This window comes from Panicum virgatum, chromosome 7K, assembly GCF_016808335.1.
Source record: "Panicum virgatum strain AP13 chromosome 7K, P.virgatum_v5, whole genome shotgun sequence".
NCBI classification, from domain to species: domain Eukaryota; kingdom Viridiplantae; phylum Streptophyta; class Magnoliopsida; order Poales; family Poaceae; genus Panicum; species Panicum virgatum.
In genome coordinates, this window is record NC_053142.1 from 35,928,499 (window position 1) to 35,940,899 (window position 12,401).

General features: G+C 56.6%; 1 protein-coding gene across 1 annotated transcript; it reads right to left on the reverse strand.

Moving 5' to 3' along the window:
* Nucleotides 1-516: 516 nt before the first annotated feature.
* On the reverse strand, nt 517-1,478 carry LOC120643054 (heavy metal-associated isoprenylated plant protein 47-like). The gene is made up of 3 exons (XM_039919589.1): nt 1,369-1,478; nt 1,160-1,238; nt 517-1,054 (listed from the first exon to the last, which is right to left on the reverse strand). Exons 1-3 carry the CDS (start codon nt 1,378-1,380, stop codon nt 783-785), a joined length of 363 nt encoding a protein of 120 aa, XP_039775523.1. The 5' UTR covers nt 1,381-1,478; the 3' UTR covers nt 517-782.
* Nucleotides 1,479-12,401: the final 10,923 nt, after the last annotated feature.

Sequence of the window (12,401 nt, forward strand, 5' to 3'; positions counted from 1 at the left end):
AGCCACACAGGGCCCCCGAGATTTGGGGGCAACACGTGAACTTGCGAACTTGATTCTCGAGGGCGTGGCTCATGCTGCCGACTGCTGAGCTGCCGATGCCCTCAATAATGTTCATTTCTTTTCCTCATCTTACGGAATACAATTTGAATCATTAGCCTTGTTTGGAGCATTGGTTTCTCAAACTGGAAGACATTTATTTCCTCATCATGCATATCGTTAACATACACGTACGTAGATGAAAGCATGCACGCAACGTTTGTAGCTACTCTCTCTCACACACACACACATATATATTAAGATTTCTTTCTACACTCGCGTGTAGCTACTCCCACATGTATATCTCATGATATAGGACGTATCTGATCTAACGAAGAGTATGTATGTGAAATATGTGTTCATACTAGAATATATATGATGATATATATGTTGGGTATGTGACCATACATAGAGTATATGGACATACTTATTTTATATACTAATACTAAGATATAATTATAGTATATTTAAAAAATAGGGTTGCTTATGAAAATTTTCATGTATATACCTTTGAAGTATTTTAGAATAAGTATATGAACATACTCAAAGTGATAGATGAGTATGCGGACATACACACGATGATATACTGATGATGAGAGTAGCTACACATGAGTGTAGATAAAACTCGTATATATACGCATGATTTTTTCTTAATGAGAAACGTGCTAATGTACTGTCTCGAAAAAAACGTTCATATATATACGTACGTCGATCGTCTAGTGCAAAATCGATTATCTTGAATAGTTTCACATGATGTGGCAACCGGCCATCGCTGGCTCCTCGCAGACGGCCACCGGCATCGGCGGCGGGCGGTGCTGAGCGTAGTAGTAACCGGGCCACCACCACTGCGGCGGCTCCTCTGGCTTCTTCTTGTCCTTGGCTTCCTCCACCAGCAGGATGTCGGCGCGGCGGAGCACCTTCTTGCGCAGGCGGCTGACCAGGCTGGCGGCGTCGACGCCCGCGCCGACGACCTCCAGCTGGTCCTTGTCGCCGCCGGTGATCGCCACCGAGCTCACCCCTGCACATATATACATATATATACATCGATCTCGCGCGCTCATTGTTTGAGGTAGCTAGCTATATACAGCTCGCTTGTGCGATGAACTAACGCGTGCGTGCGTACCGTGCACTTTGGCAGCCAGCGCCATGGCTTCCTTCCGGTTCTTGGCGCTCGGCATGCCCAGCTTGATCACGATCTTTTGCTGCAACAGAGACGACGACGAGCCCAGAGCGGCCCTAGCTAGCGTCAGAGCAGTTCCTTGCAGCCAGAAATGGAGCAAATCAAGAGCAAAAATTAAACGGAAGGAGATAGCAAACAATCGAAGCCTTTACCGGCTTCGACATCGTCCACTGGTCGAGCTGCAGTACTAGAGATGGGCTAGCTGCAGTGATCGGCGATGCAAAGACTGCTTGGACGACCAAGATCGAGCAGGGCCTGGATTCTCGACGACCTGGCTACTAGCGCCGGGCTCGCGGCTCGTTTATATACAAGGGCTGGAGGGCGAGCGAGAGGCGATCGACGACAACGACGCCTAGACGAGGTTGTAAGAACGTTCGTGGCATAGAGCTCTGGTAGTACTAAGTTTTACTACTTCCAAGTAAACTAATTGCGACAACCGACGACAACTCCAACTGACATGGACGCGGAGAAACTAGCCCGGATCGGGTGAGGCGATCGACCAATAATGCTACTGAGCCCAGGAGCGGATCTAGCACCGGGTCAGCTGGGGCTCGAGCCTCTTCTACCCATGCTTTGCTAGAAGCATGGAGCCCCTCCTAAACCCTCATATAAATTTGTAGCCACTAAAATTTGAAATGAGTAGTTATAGGTAAAAAATAAAGTGAATTTCTCCTAATATTTTTTCCAGATCCGCCACCGACCTAGCGAGGTCCAACGGCAGCGGCGCGGCGTGTTTCTCACTGGACAAGCAGGCTGTGCGCTGCCGCTCCCCGGGAGGCACGGCGACCGCTGGCGCTGAGCAGCAGATCTTTCCAGGTCGTTGATACGCGTTGCCGTTGGGCCTAGCACCACTGGCTGTCGCTGATCCTAACCTTCCAGAAGCACCCGGCCGGCCTCCGGCGACACACCCCAGCAGCGACGGCGGCGGCGGAGACCCGGCCGGCCGGTCGCCACGCCACATGCATGATCAGACGAGATCGCTAGCCGGATCGTCGTCGTCGCCAAGTCATCCAATTCAATCTGAGGCCGTGTTTAGTTTCGGCGCAAAAAATTTTTGCGTTGGAATTTTATTAATTTGAAGTACTAAATGAAGTCTATTTATAATTTTTTTTACACAGATGAATTGTAAATCGCGAGACAAATCTAATGATGCTAATTAATCTATAATTAATTAATAATTAGTGGATGGTTACTGTAGCATCACTGTTGCTAATCATGGATTAAGTATGCTCATTAGATTCGTCTCGCGATTTATAGCCCATCTATGCAAAAAAGTTTTGTAAATAGACTTTATTTAGTACTCCATGCATGTGTCGAAACATTCGATGTGATGTTTTTTTTGTATTTACGGGATTTATGAGATGGAAACTAAACAAGCCTTAGTAGAGTTTGGTTGCAATGAGTAAAAGTTGGTTCCGTGCTCCGTGCTCCACGCTGCGTTCCGTACGGTGTTAGTACGTTCAGTGCATCTTTGAATTTTGATGTTGTAGTACTTTCATTGTTATTTAATAATTAATATCTAATTATTGACTAATTAAATTTAAAAGATTCGTCTCGTACTAATCAGTTAGACTGTGTAATTAGTTATTTTTTTAACTATATTTAATGCTCCATGTATTATATGTGTCCAAAAATTTGATACGATAAGTACTATAGAATTTTTTTTTAACTAAACAGGACGGACAGGACGAGCTTTGACGTTTCTTCGGACTCGCGCGCGAGTCGCGGCTGCGGTGTCGCCGGCGAGCAGTCGTCATCGATCGAGCTAGCGGTCTGGGTCTCTGAATAGTCCGTGACAAGTGACAACTCTGAATGGTTCAGAGAGGAATTAATACTAGTACAGTTAGACAGGGGACGATACCAAACACAAACGACAAATCTCCTGGGGCATCGGCGTCTCCGGCTCGGGAGCTTCGCGAGCGCCACGGCTGGTCAGCGGCGCGGCGCGGCGCGGCGGAGGCCTTCCCGGGGAGGCGCGACGACGGCGACAGGTACCTCCCCTAGGCGCTCGTCCCCGGCGGCGGCGGCGGTGAGCTCCGCCGGGGGAGCAGTACTGTTTTTGTTTTTGTTTTTGTTTTTTATTTTTGGATGCAATTTTATAGAAAACTTTTTATCAAACTTTTCTTAGTTTAGATTTGGATGCAAAAGTTTTTCTTCAACTTTTTTTCCAATTATTTCTCAAACTTTTCTGTTTCAAATTTTTTCTCAGCATTTTTTTTTCTTTTTTCGCTCTTCATATATTTTTCTTGAAATTTTTTCCCAAATATTTTTAGTTTAGATTTGGATGCAAAAAAATTTCTTGAAAATTTTTCAATTGTTCTGAAAATTTTCTATTTTAAACTTTTTTCATCAATTTTTTTTCTTTCTTCAAAATATTTTTCTTTTTTATCACAAAATGACAAAACAATAATGAAAAAAGGAAAAAAAAAAGTTTGTCGAAAATCGACCGTACGAAACTCTCTGTACGATCGCCCGCAAATTAGAATACCCTAAAATATGGTCCGTCAGTACTTGGTGTTGTGTCCTTAGCTTGGCATGTTGACATGACATGGTAATGCTTACTACAATGCGCAAAAAAACTAGCATGGTACTTTAGACCGTGTTTAGTTCGGCGGCGTGTAAACACAGTACTAAATGTCTATTTACAAAATTTTTTATATAGATGGGTTGTGTCGTGGTGCTGCAAACCACAGCCGGGTGGCGGAAGGCACCCGCCCTAGCCCAGAGGGTGTATACTCAGGGGGTAGCTAGTCTTAGATCGGTCTCACTCAAGAACACGAGGAACACAGCAGGATTTAGAGTGGTTCGGGCCGCCGGAGCGTAATACCCTACGTCCACTGTGTGTTGTATTGCCTCCCCACGAGAGTGAGAAGGTTGCGTGAGCTTGAGTCAGTCTGGATTGTCCTGTGCACAGCGAGCGCCTCCCTTTTATATCTAAAGGGGGTGCGTAGCGAGCGCCTCCCTTTTATATCTAAAGGGGGTGCGTACACAGCTGTTGGATCCCCGACAGGTGGGTCCAACGATGCAGTATAAAATAACGTACTTGTTCATACATTATGGCGTCGCAGGCAAAGGAGATCTCTCTCTTGGATTCCCTCGCCTGCTCCCGGAGCCCTTCGTCCATCATGTCCTGGCGTTGTCTTGTCAGGTCGGGCCTGTCGTAGCTAGCGCACCGTTCGCCACACTGCTTAAGCGGGTGGTGTAGCTTGCGGCGTAGGCGACATGATGGAAAAGTGCCGTGCTGTCATATCCATTTAATGCTGCAGGCGGGCTCTGCGTGGGTGCGGCACAGACGGCTGCACTGTGCTCCTTGGTAATACGCGGTGCTCAGCGAGGCCTGACAAGGCTGTCTTGCGTACCGCGGCGGCAGAGCACGCCTTGTCCACCACATTAAATGCGGCAGGTGAGCGAGTCTTCTTGCGGAAGACTCGCGCACGATCCCGCGTCTCCGGGACACGTGGCGGCTCCGGACCCCTACACGGTGAGGGGAGTCCGGACGGCGCAGGAGGTCCCGGACCCCTCTGGGGGTCCGAGGCCTCGGCGGTCAGCCCGGAGCTTCCCTTCCTTAGAGACACGTGGCGTCACCGGACCCATCCTCAGGCGGGGAACGGTCCGGGGCCGTTGGCCTGGTGAGGGAAAAGCCTGGCCTGGTGAGGGAAAAGCCTGGCCTGTGGGGCCTGGCTACTTCGTCTTTCCCGCGCAGCTACGGATAACTACGCGGGTCCTGCCTTGCTGCAGTAAGAGTGGGTATCCCTGTTACAGGGTACCGACAGTGGCCCCCGGGCCCACCTTGGGGGAGGTACGAACCCACAGGTGGGGCCACTTCTGCGATTTGGCTCTATATAGCTCGAAGTTCCTTTCTACAGGGGTCTTGACCAGCTTTGACTACCCGTCGGGTTGGTTGCTGCCTCATCACATCGCAACGGCTTACTGACTTTGGGACCCACGATCAGTGGTTCACCTAGTCACACGCGCGACGTTCGGCATTGTTGCGGCCGGAGTAAACGGATCATTTACCACCGGCGCAGCTCCCGAGGAGCTCGGCCACGCCTGCGATCAATGCGCGCTCGTCAGCTCAGCTTCCGCCTTGCTCCACGCGCGCGGGCGACGGTTCGGATCCCGCCTTTTCACACCTCCGTTGATTACCCGCTCTCCCTGACAGGTGGGCCTGGGCCCCCACGTCATGGACTGGGCGGTTAACTCTAGGCGCGGGCGTCGCTTGAGTTTCGGCGACGGTTCCGGGGCGCGCCGGTTCAGTCAGGCTTTATAACGGGGTGCACCACATGCCGCAGTTGCTTTCCCGCATTCGTCTTCTTCCTCCAGCCTTTGTGCCCTTTTGCCTTCTCTCCCCCCTACACAGGCACCCTTCTCACTCCACCAAGAGATGGCATCCCTTGTTCATCCCCGTCGCTTCCAGACCGAGGGAGAGCTGAACACAGTGCGCCGCCTGCTTGGGTGGAGTGCTCAGGAGACCGGCTGGGGGGTGCGAGCAGGCTCGGTTCCCCTTGGCAACCTCCGCGCCGGGGAGTTCGTGCTATTCACCTCGCACGTCTCCGCCGGCGTGGGACTGCCAATTTCTTCATTCTTACTGCTGCTGTTGGAAGACTTCGGCCTCCAGCTTCAGCATCTGACGCCCCACTCCCTCCTCCTGGCGTCCATCTTCGTGCATTTATGCGAGATGTTCGTGGGAGTGCATCCCTGCGTCATCCTCTTTCGCTACTTCTTCATTCTGGTGAGGTCCGGAAGGAGCAGGGACGAAGTGGGAGGGTACTACTTCCAGATAAGAAGCGACATGCCGACTCCTTACATTCCCAGCCTTGCTGGCGGAAGGTGGGAGGAGTGGCGCAGGGATTGGGTGATCGCCACCACCGAAGCCAACGAGCGCCTTGCCCTGCCGACCGCGGGGCCCGCCTCCGACAAAGCATCCTGGAGGGCCAAGCCGTCGCTGCAGCCGGAGTTCGACTCCGTGCTGGAAAAGATCAGGTCGCTGGCGGAGAGCGGCCTCACCTCATGGCACGTGCTCGGCGACTTCGTGAAGCGCCGTATCGCCCCCCTGAAGCAGCGGCCGCGTCCGGCGTGGAGCTTCACCGGCCTCAACGATTGCAGCAGGACCCACCGCGGGGAGGGAAGCGACCTGACCCAGGAGGCCTTGGAGGTCCTGGTGCGGAACGTGACGGGAGACACCTTCATCCCGGAGAACCTGATCCTCCCGCAGAGCATAGTCCCCCTCTGCGAGGACCCGGCGAGGGTGGCGGTGCTGGCTACCCTGCCGACCCTGGACGATGGGGGACTGGCCCCACGGCAGACCGGAGGTGACCCGGACCGTGGGCTCCGGATCCCTGGCACGTCCGGGGATCAGGCTACGCTGAGCGCTGCGGGGTCCGGTGCCACCACAAAGGGGAAGCAGGCCGCGGCTAGCAGCGCGGTCGCGGCCGGCTCCAGCCGGGCACAGAGCAGCTCCGGTGCGTCATCGGGAGACGCAGGCCGGCGGAGGCTACTCCGTGGCGACGGGACCCTAGTCTCGGAGCCCGCCGCGAAGCGCCAGAGGTCTTCTGAGGGCGCAGGCCAGGGTAGCTCCCGGGCTACCGGCCCCCACGGGTCCTCTGGCGTGACTGGACCACCACCGTCGCCGCCAAGGAATTCTTCCCGCCGGCAGCAAGAGCAGCAGCAGCAAGAGCAGCCGCAAGTGCAGTGGCAGCAGGCACGCGGGCGGCAACAGCAGCAACTGGTGCGACCTCGGGTTGCGCCCATGCCACAGCCACAGGGACAGCAGCAGCGGGAGCAAGCCCGGGTTGCGCCTGCATCGCAGCTGCAGGGGCAGCAGCAGCATCAGGAGCAGCCGCAGGAGAAGAGGCCCGGGCTCCGGGGACACTGGGTCCCCGGTAGTTCCGGGTTAGTGTCATCTACTCTCCTCCTTTGTGCCGGTGCTCTGTTTTTTTCTTTCCTGATGGCTTTTCTGCTTTGCAACCAGGGCTTCCCGCCCCAGCGGTTCCTCTACCGTCGCTGGCACATTGGCAGGTGCCCAGGCGGCGGCGGCCCTGGCGTCGACAGCGATGGCGGCAGCAGGTGCGGGGCCCTCAGGTACGGCGTCCTGTGCCAACCCCATGGTGCGTGGCATGGAGCTGACTAGCGTGCCATTTTTAGACTCCGCAGTGCTCAGTGCGGCGGCGGTGGCGGTGCTGGGTGCAGCCGCGCCCGACGCGGCGACGGTGGAGGCGCCGATACTGAACGCAGCCGCACCCGACACAACGGTGGAGGAAACGGCGGTACTGGGTGCAGCCGCGCCCGGTGCCGTGGTGGCTGAAAAGCCGGCTCTGGGCGCCACGGCCCCCGACGCCGCAGCGGCGGAGGCGCGAGTGCTGGGCGGAGCCGCACCCGACACGGTGGTGGAGGTGCCGGTGTAGGGCGCAGCCGCGCCCGACGCGGCCGCGTCCGCCACGGCGACAGCGGGGGCGCCGGAGTTGGGTTCGGCCACGCCCGACTCAGCGGCAGCGGGGGCGCCGGAGCTGGGCCCGGCGGCGCCCGACTCGGCGACAGCGGAGGCGCCGGAGCGGAGCCCGGCCGCGCCCGACTCGGCGGCAGCGGGGGCGCCGGAGCTGGGCCCGGCGGCGCCCGACTCGGCGACAGCGGAGACGCCGGAGCTGAGCCCGGCCGCGCCCGACTCGGCGGCAGCGGGGGCGCCGGAGCTGGGCACGACCGCGCCCGACTCGGCGGCAGCAGAGGCGCCGGAGACAAGTAACGCGGCAGAAGTCCCTACCTCCAGCTCCGGTCCTGCCGCAGAGGAGGAGTTGGAGGTGGTTTTTGGCAGGCGGCTCCTGCAGATACCACTTCCGGAGGAGGATGCGACTCCGCTTCCTCAGGTGCTGTTGCGAGTTCGGCGTTCGATCGAGGAGGCAACCTCCTCTGCCGAGGTGGCCTTCCGGCGGGAGTGGTCTGCTCTGGAGAGCGAGCGTCAGCGCCTCTCCGATTGGCACACCCGTCTGGAGGCGCACACCAAGGCTGAAGCCTCCCACGCCGCGGAAACTCGGTCAAAGCTCAAGGCGGACCAAGAGGCCTACCGAGCCAACCTTAGGAAGGTGTTTGATCGAGAGTTCGCGGTGTCAAACCGAGAGAAATCCTTGGCGCAGCGGGAGCAGGACTTCACCCTGGAGGTTGTTGGCTTTGCTGCTCAACGGTCCGACCTCGAGGCCCACCTTGCAGCCCAGCAGTCAGAGCTGGAGACTCGCAGCGAGGACCTCGAGGTCCGGAGGCAGGAGCTCGACGTCTTCTCTGCGACTCTGCAGGGATGGCGTGAACAACTGCAGGAGAGAGCCCGCCAGCTGACTGCCGACGAGGCGGATTTGGAGGAGGGCCGGAAGTCCCTCGCCAAGCGGGAGGCTCATGCCACCGGCATAGAGAAGGAGCTTGGGCGCCAGCGAGACTTGCTCAAGAAGCGGAAGGTATCTGCGGAGCAGAGGGAGACCAAGCTGGAGGAGCGGTCCCGCGAACTCGAGGAGAGGTCCCGCGAGCTCGAGGAGAGGTCCCACGAGGTGGAGGTGGCCAAGGCGGCTCTGGACACCCGGGTGCAAGAGGCGGTCCGGGAGGCGGTCCGGAAGCACCAGGAAGACCAGCGTGTTGAGACCCAGCGGATCGCTGACTGGGCAACCGAAGCGAGCCTGGCGCTGGTGCCGCTTGGTCTGAGCCCGATCCAGGTGGCGGAGCCGCCAGCTTCAATAGCTGACGCCCTCCCGGTGCTGAGTTCTGCTTCGGATAGGCTCCAGCGCCTGGGGCCAGTCCTTGCCGGACAGCTTGAAACAGAGGGCCGCGAGCTGATCCGGCTGGTGGCGGAGCACATCCTGACCTGCCTCCGGAGCCACGATCCGACCATCTCTCTGGCGCCCGTGGTGGATGGCCCTGTAGCGGAGACGGAGGCCGCCGCTCGGGACAGCGTGCAGAAGGTCGTTGACTTCGTCGCCGCCTACTTCAAGCGAGGGCCTGCAGACCCTTGAGCTGGGCATTGTATCTTTTTTCTATTGCATTATGTAACAAACTTGTACTAGCTGAAATTTTTGAAGCAGAAAAGCTTCAACTTAGCTGTTTGTCAGTTGTTGATTTGCAATATGCAGCACCCCGGCGCCCTGGCCCCCTGGCAGATAGGTTCTGTTGCTTCGACCTGTCTGCCATCTGAGCCGTAGAAGATACTCCGAACCTTCTTGGCATAGGGCTGCATAGCCTGCAAGACGATCAAGCACCTTGTTCCCTGTGTAGTATACAGGAGTACAGATAGAAGAATCAAGTTTGCTTATATAGTAGCAACGATGCTGCAACTTAGCTATTTGACGCATGCAGAATTCATCCATGATGTCCGGGACAAGGCGGATGCCCTGGGCCCCCTGGGAGAGAGACTCGGTTGCTATGAGTCTTTCTACCATCGAGACTGGCTCTTATCCTGCATGAAAGCTTTGAAGCAGATACTCGGACCCCTTGGTAGGTAGGCTCAATGGTTTGAGACTGACCACCACCAGCCAGGTTTTAACCTGTGTACCACTTCAAAGTTATAGCTTAGTAACGGACCCGCGGGGCTTTTTCCTGACCAATCCCAGGCTGGTACCAGGTCCAGGGCTCTAGATGCACAGGTCCGGGTAGCTCTGTGCTTGTTACAGAGTGGAGGAGTGCGTAGGCTTAGGGTCGGAACCAGGCTAAGGCGCTACGCAGGGCTCCGGACCACTCCAGGAAACAGCACGATCTTTCCGGACCTGGCTTCACCGTCCCAGACCCTTCGCAGCAGTGGATGAGGTCACTTTGCTGTGCTCGATCCTTTGAGATATAGTGCTGGACATGCCGTGTTGGATTTAGAAAGCCAGCTCTTGGGCTGAGACGAGGTCCGGGCCCCTAATTACCCGGCTCCAGGTACTAGAGCACTCGTTACAGGGTGGTGGAGTGTGCAGGCTTTTGGGTGCGGAACCAGCTAAGCGGCTACACTGGGCTCCGAACCACCCCAGGAAACAAGTACCCGCTCCCCAGAGTAGGTCCCTAGGGATCCGGACCCCTCTCCAGCAGCAAGAGGGTCCGGATCTGTACGGCAGTCCAGCAGCTCAATGCAGATCTTAGTTGCAGCAACAAGAGTAGAGGTCCCGCGGGGGTTAGAAAAAGCGAAAATTCCGAGGATCGAAATGCGTAATTTAACCTTGACACAAAGACAGAACTAGGAGAAAATCTTTCCTTTGCAATCTCGATGTACATGGCTTGCGCGATGGATGCCAGAGGCCGGGTTTACGAGGTCGGACCTCTACCGCTATGAGCCGCGCGTTAGCCGCTAGTGCGATGGATGCCAGAGGTCGGGTTTACGAGGGTAGCCCCCAACCGCTCTGGACCGCACGCTAACTCTATCTTATTACAAAGGAAAAGTTATTTCCCTACTCTGTCTAGGTGTAAAACTTACGCAGATGCTCTATGTTCCATGGGTTGGGCAGCGGCACTCCGTCTTCTGTGGCGAGGCGAACGCATCCGGGCCGGCATACCTCTGTAACCTTTAAGGGCCCCTCCCAGCTGGGGGAGAGTTTGTGGAGCCCCGCTCGGTTCAGGATCCGTCTGAGGACGAGGTCGCCAGCCCGGAGCTCCCTTGGTGAAGCGCGAGATGAAGGCCCGAAGCGTTTCCCCGGGTTTTTGCCTCACGGCGTGAAGGTGTGCCTCCACACCATGCTGCTGGTAGGCGCTGGCGAAGTTCGCTGTGAACCTCGCACAGAGCTCTTCCCAGGACTGGATCGCCCAGGTGTGAGATTCATGAGCCAGGTCCGGGCTGGCCCAGACAAGGCTACATGAAAGTAGCTTGCCATTACAGCGCCGTTACCACCAGCCGCTGTGATGGCGGTAACATACACCTGCAAGAATTCTGACGGGTTAGTAGTACCGTCGTACTTTTCCGGCAGGTGGGGGCGGAACTTGGGTGGCCACGCCATGGCGCGGAGGTGCTCCGCAAGTGCAGCACAGCCCACCCCGGCCACCGGTGCGCCTGACTGAATCCGGGCGTTCACCGGAGGCCTGGGTGCCGCCGCGTCCAGATCAATATTGAGGTTGCGTCCCTCAATGTTGAGACGGCGCTCTCGCGCCCTCTCGACAGCGATGCGGGCATCCTCCCCCGCGCGCCGGCGGTTGAGCTCCGCCCGCAAGTCTTCTGTTCGTGCACCCCTCACGGTAGGGGAGCGCACAGATGCCGACGCACCGCCCTGACGCTGGTGGTAAGATACCACCGCGTTGCCAGGCGGAGGTCGTTGCCCAGTCTTTGCAGAACTGGGGGAGGCCTGAGCCAGGTGGAGGAGACGGTCAACGTCGTCCCGCCACTGCTTCAGGGCGTCTGGCGAGGCTGCCTCAGCCGGGGGGTTGCGAAGCAACTCCCTAGCCGCTGCCAGCGCTCCGCCGCTCGCAGCCTGTGAGGGGGCCCTTGATGGGCGCCCTGACTCTTGCCGGCGAGCGGCGCGCGCCGCCGCCAGTGGTGGCTGCTCCACAGGCACAGTTGCCCCTGGAGCAGGAACGCGAGAGGCATGTGACGTGGAGGATGCCACACCCTCTGTCATCTCCACGTCGTCCACGCGAACCATGGGGACGAAGAAAAGATGAACTGCGACCAGCTGCGCCCCTACCTGGCGCGCCAAATGTCGTGGTGCTGCAAACCACAGCCGGGTGGCGGAAGGCACCCGCCCTAGCCCAGAGGGTGTATATTCAGGGGGTAGCTAGTCTTAGATCGGTCTCACTCAAGAACACGAGGAACACAGCAGAATTTAGAGTAGTTCGGGCCGCCGGAGCGTAATACCCTACGTCCACTGTGTGTTGTATTGCCTTCCCACGAGAGTGAGAAGGTTGCGTGAGCTTGAGTCAGTCTGGATTGTCCTGTGCACAGCGAGCGCCTCCCTTTTATATCTAAAGGGGGTGCGTACACTGTAGCAACACTGTTGCAAATCATGGATTAAGTAGGCTCATTAGATTCGTCTCGCGATTTACAGCCCATCTATGCAAAAAGTTTTGTAAATAGACTTCATTTAGTACTTCAAATTAGCAAGACTCCTTCGCAAAATTTTGCGTTTTTGCGTTTACGGGTGAGAACTAAACAGGGCCTTAATGGCTAAATGGTGTCAAACAACCCCTTCTGCTACACTTTTCAAATCAGGCCTCTTGGGTTGATGTTTTCATGTGGACTCAGCAGCCTATT

Bases quoted from the DNA above. Each gene is read 5' to 3' on its own strand.
- LOC120643054 (XM_039919589.1), bottom strand. The intron at 1,055-1,159 runs GTACGCACGCAC...ATATATGTGCAG, and splicing joins GCTGGCTGCCAAAGTGCACG to GGGTGAGCTCGGTGGCGATC.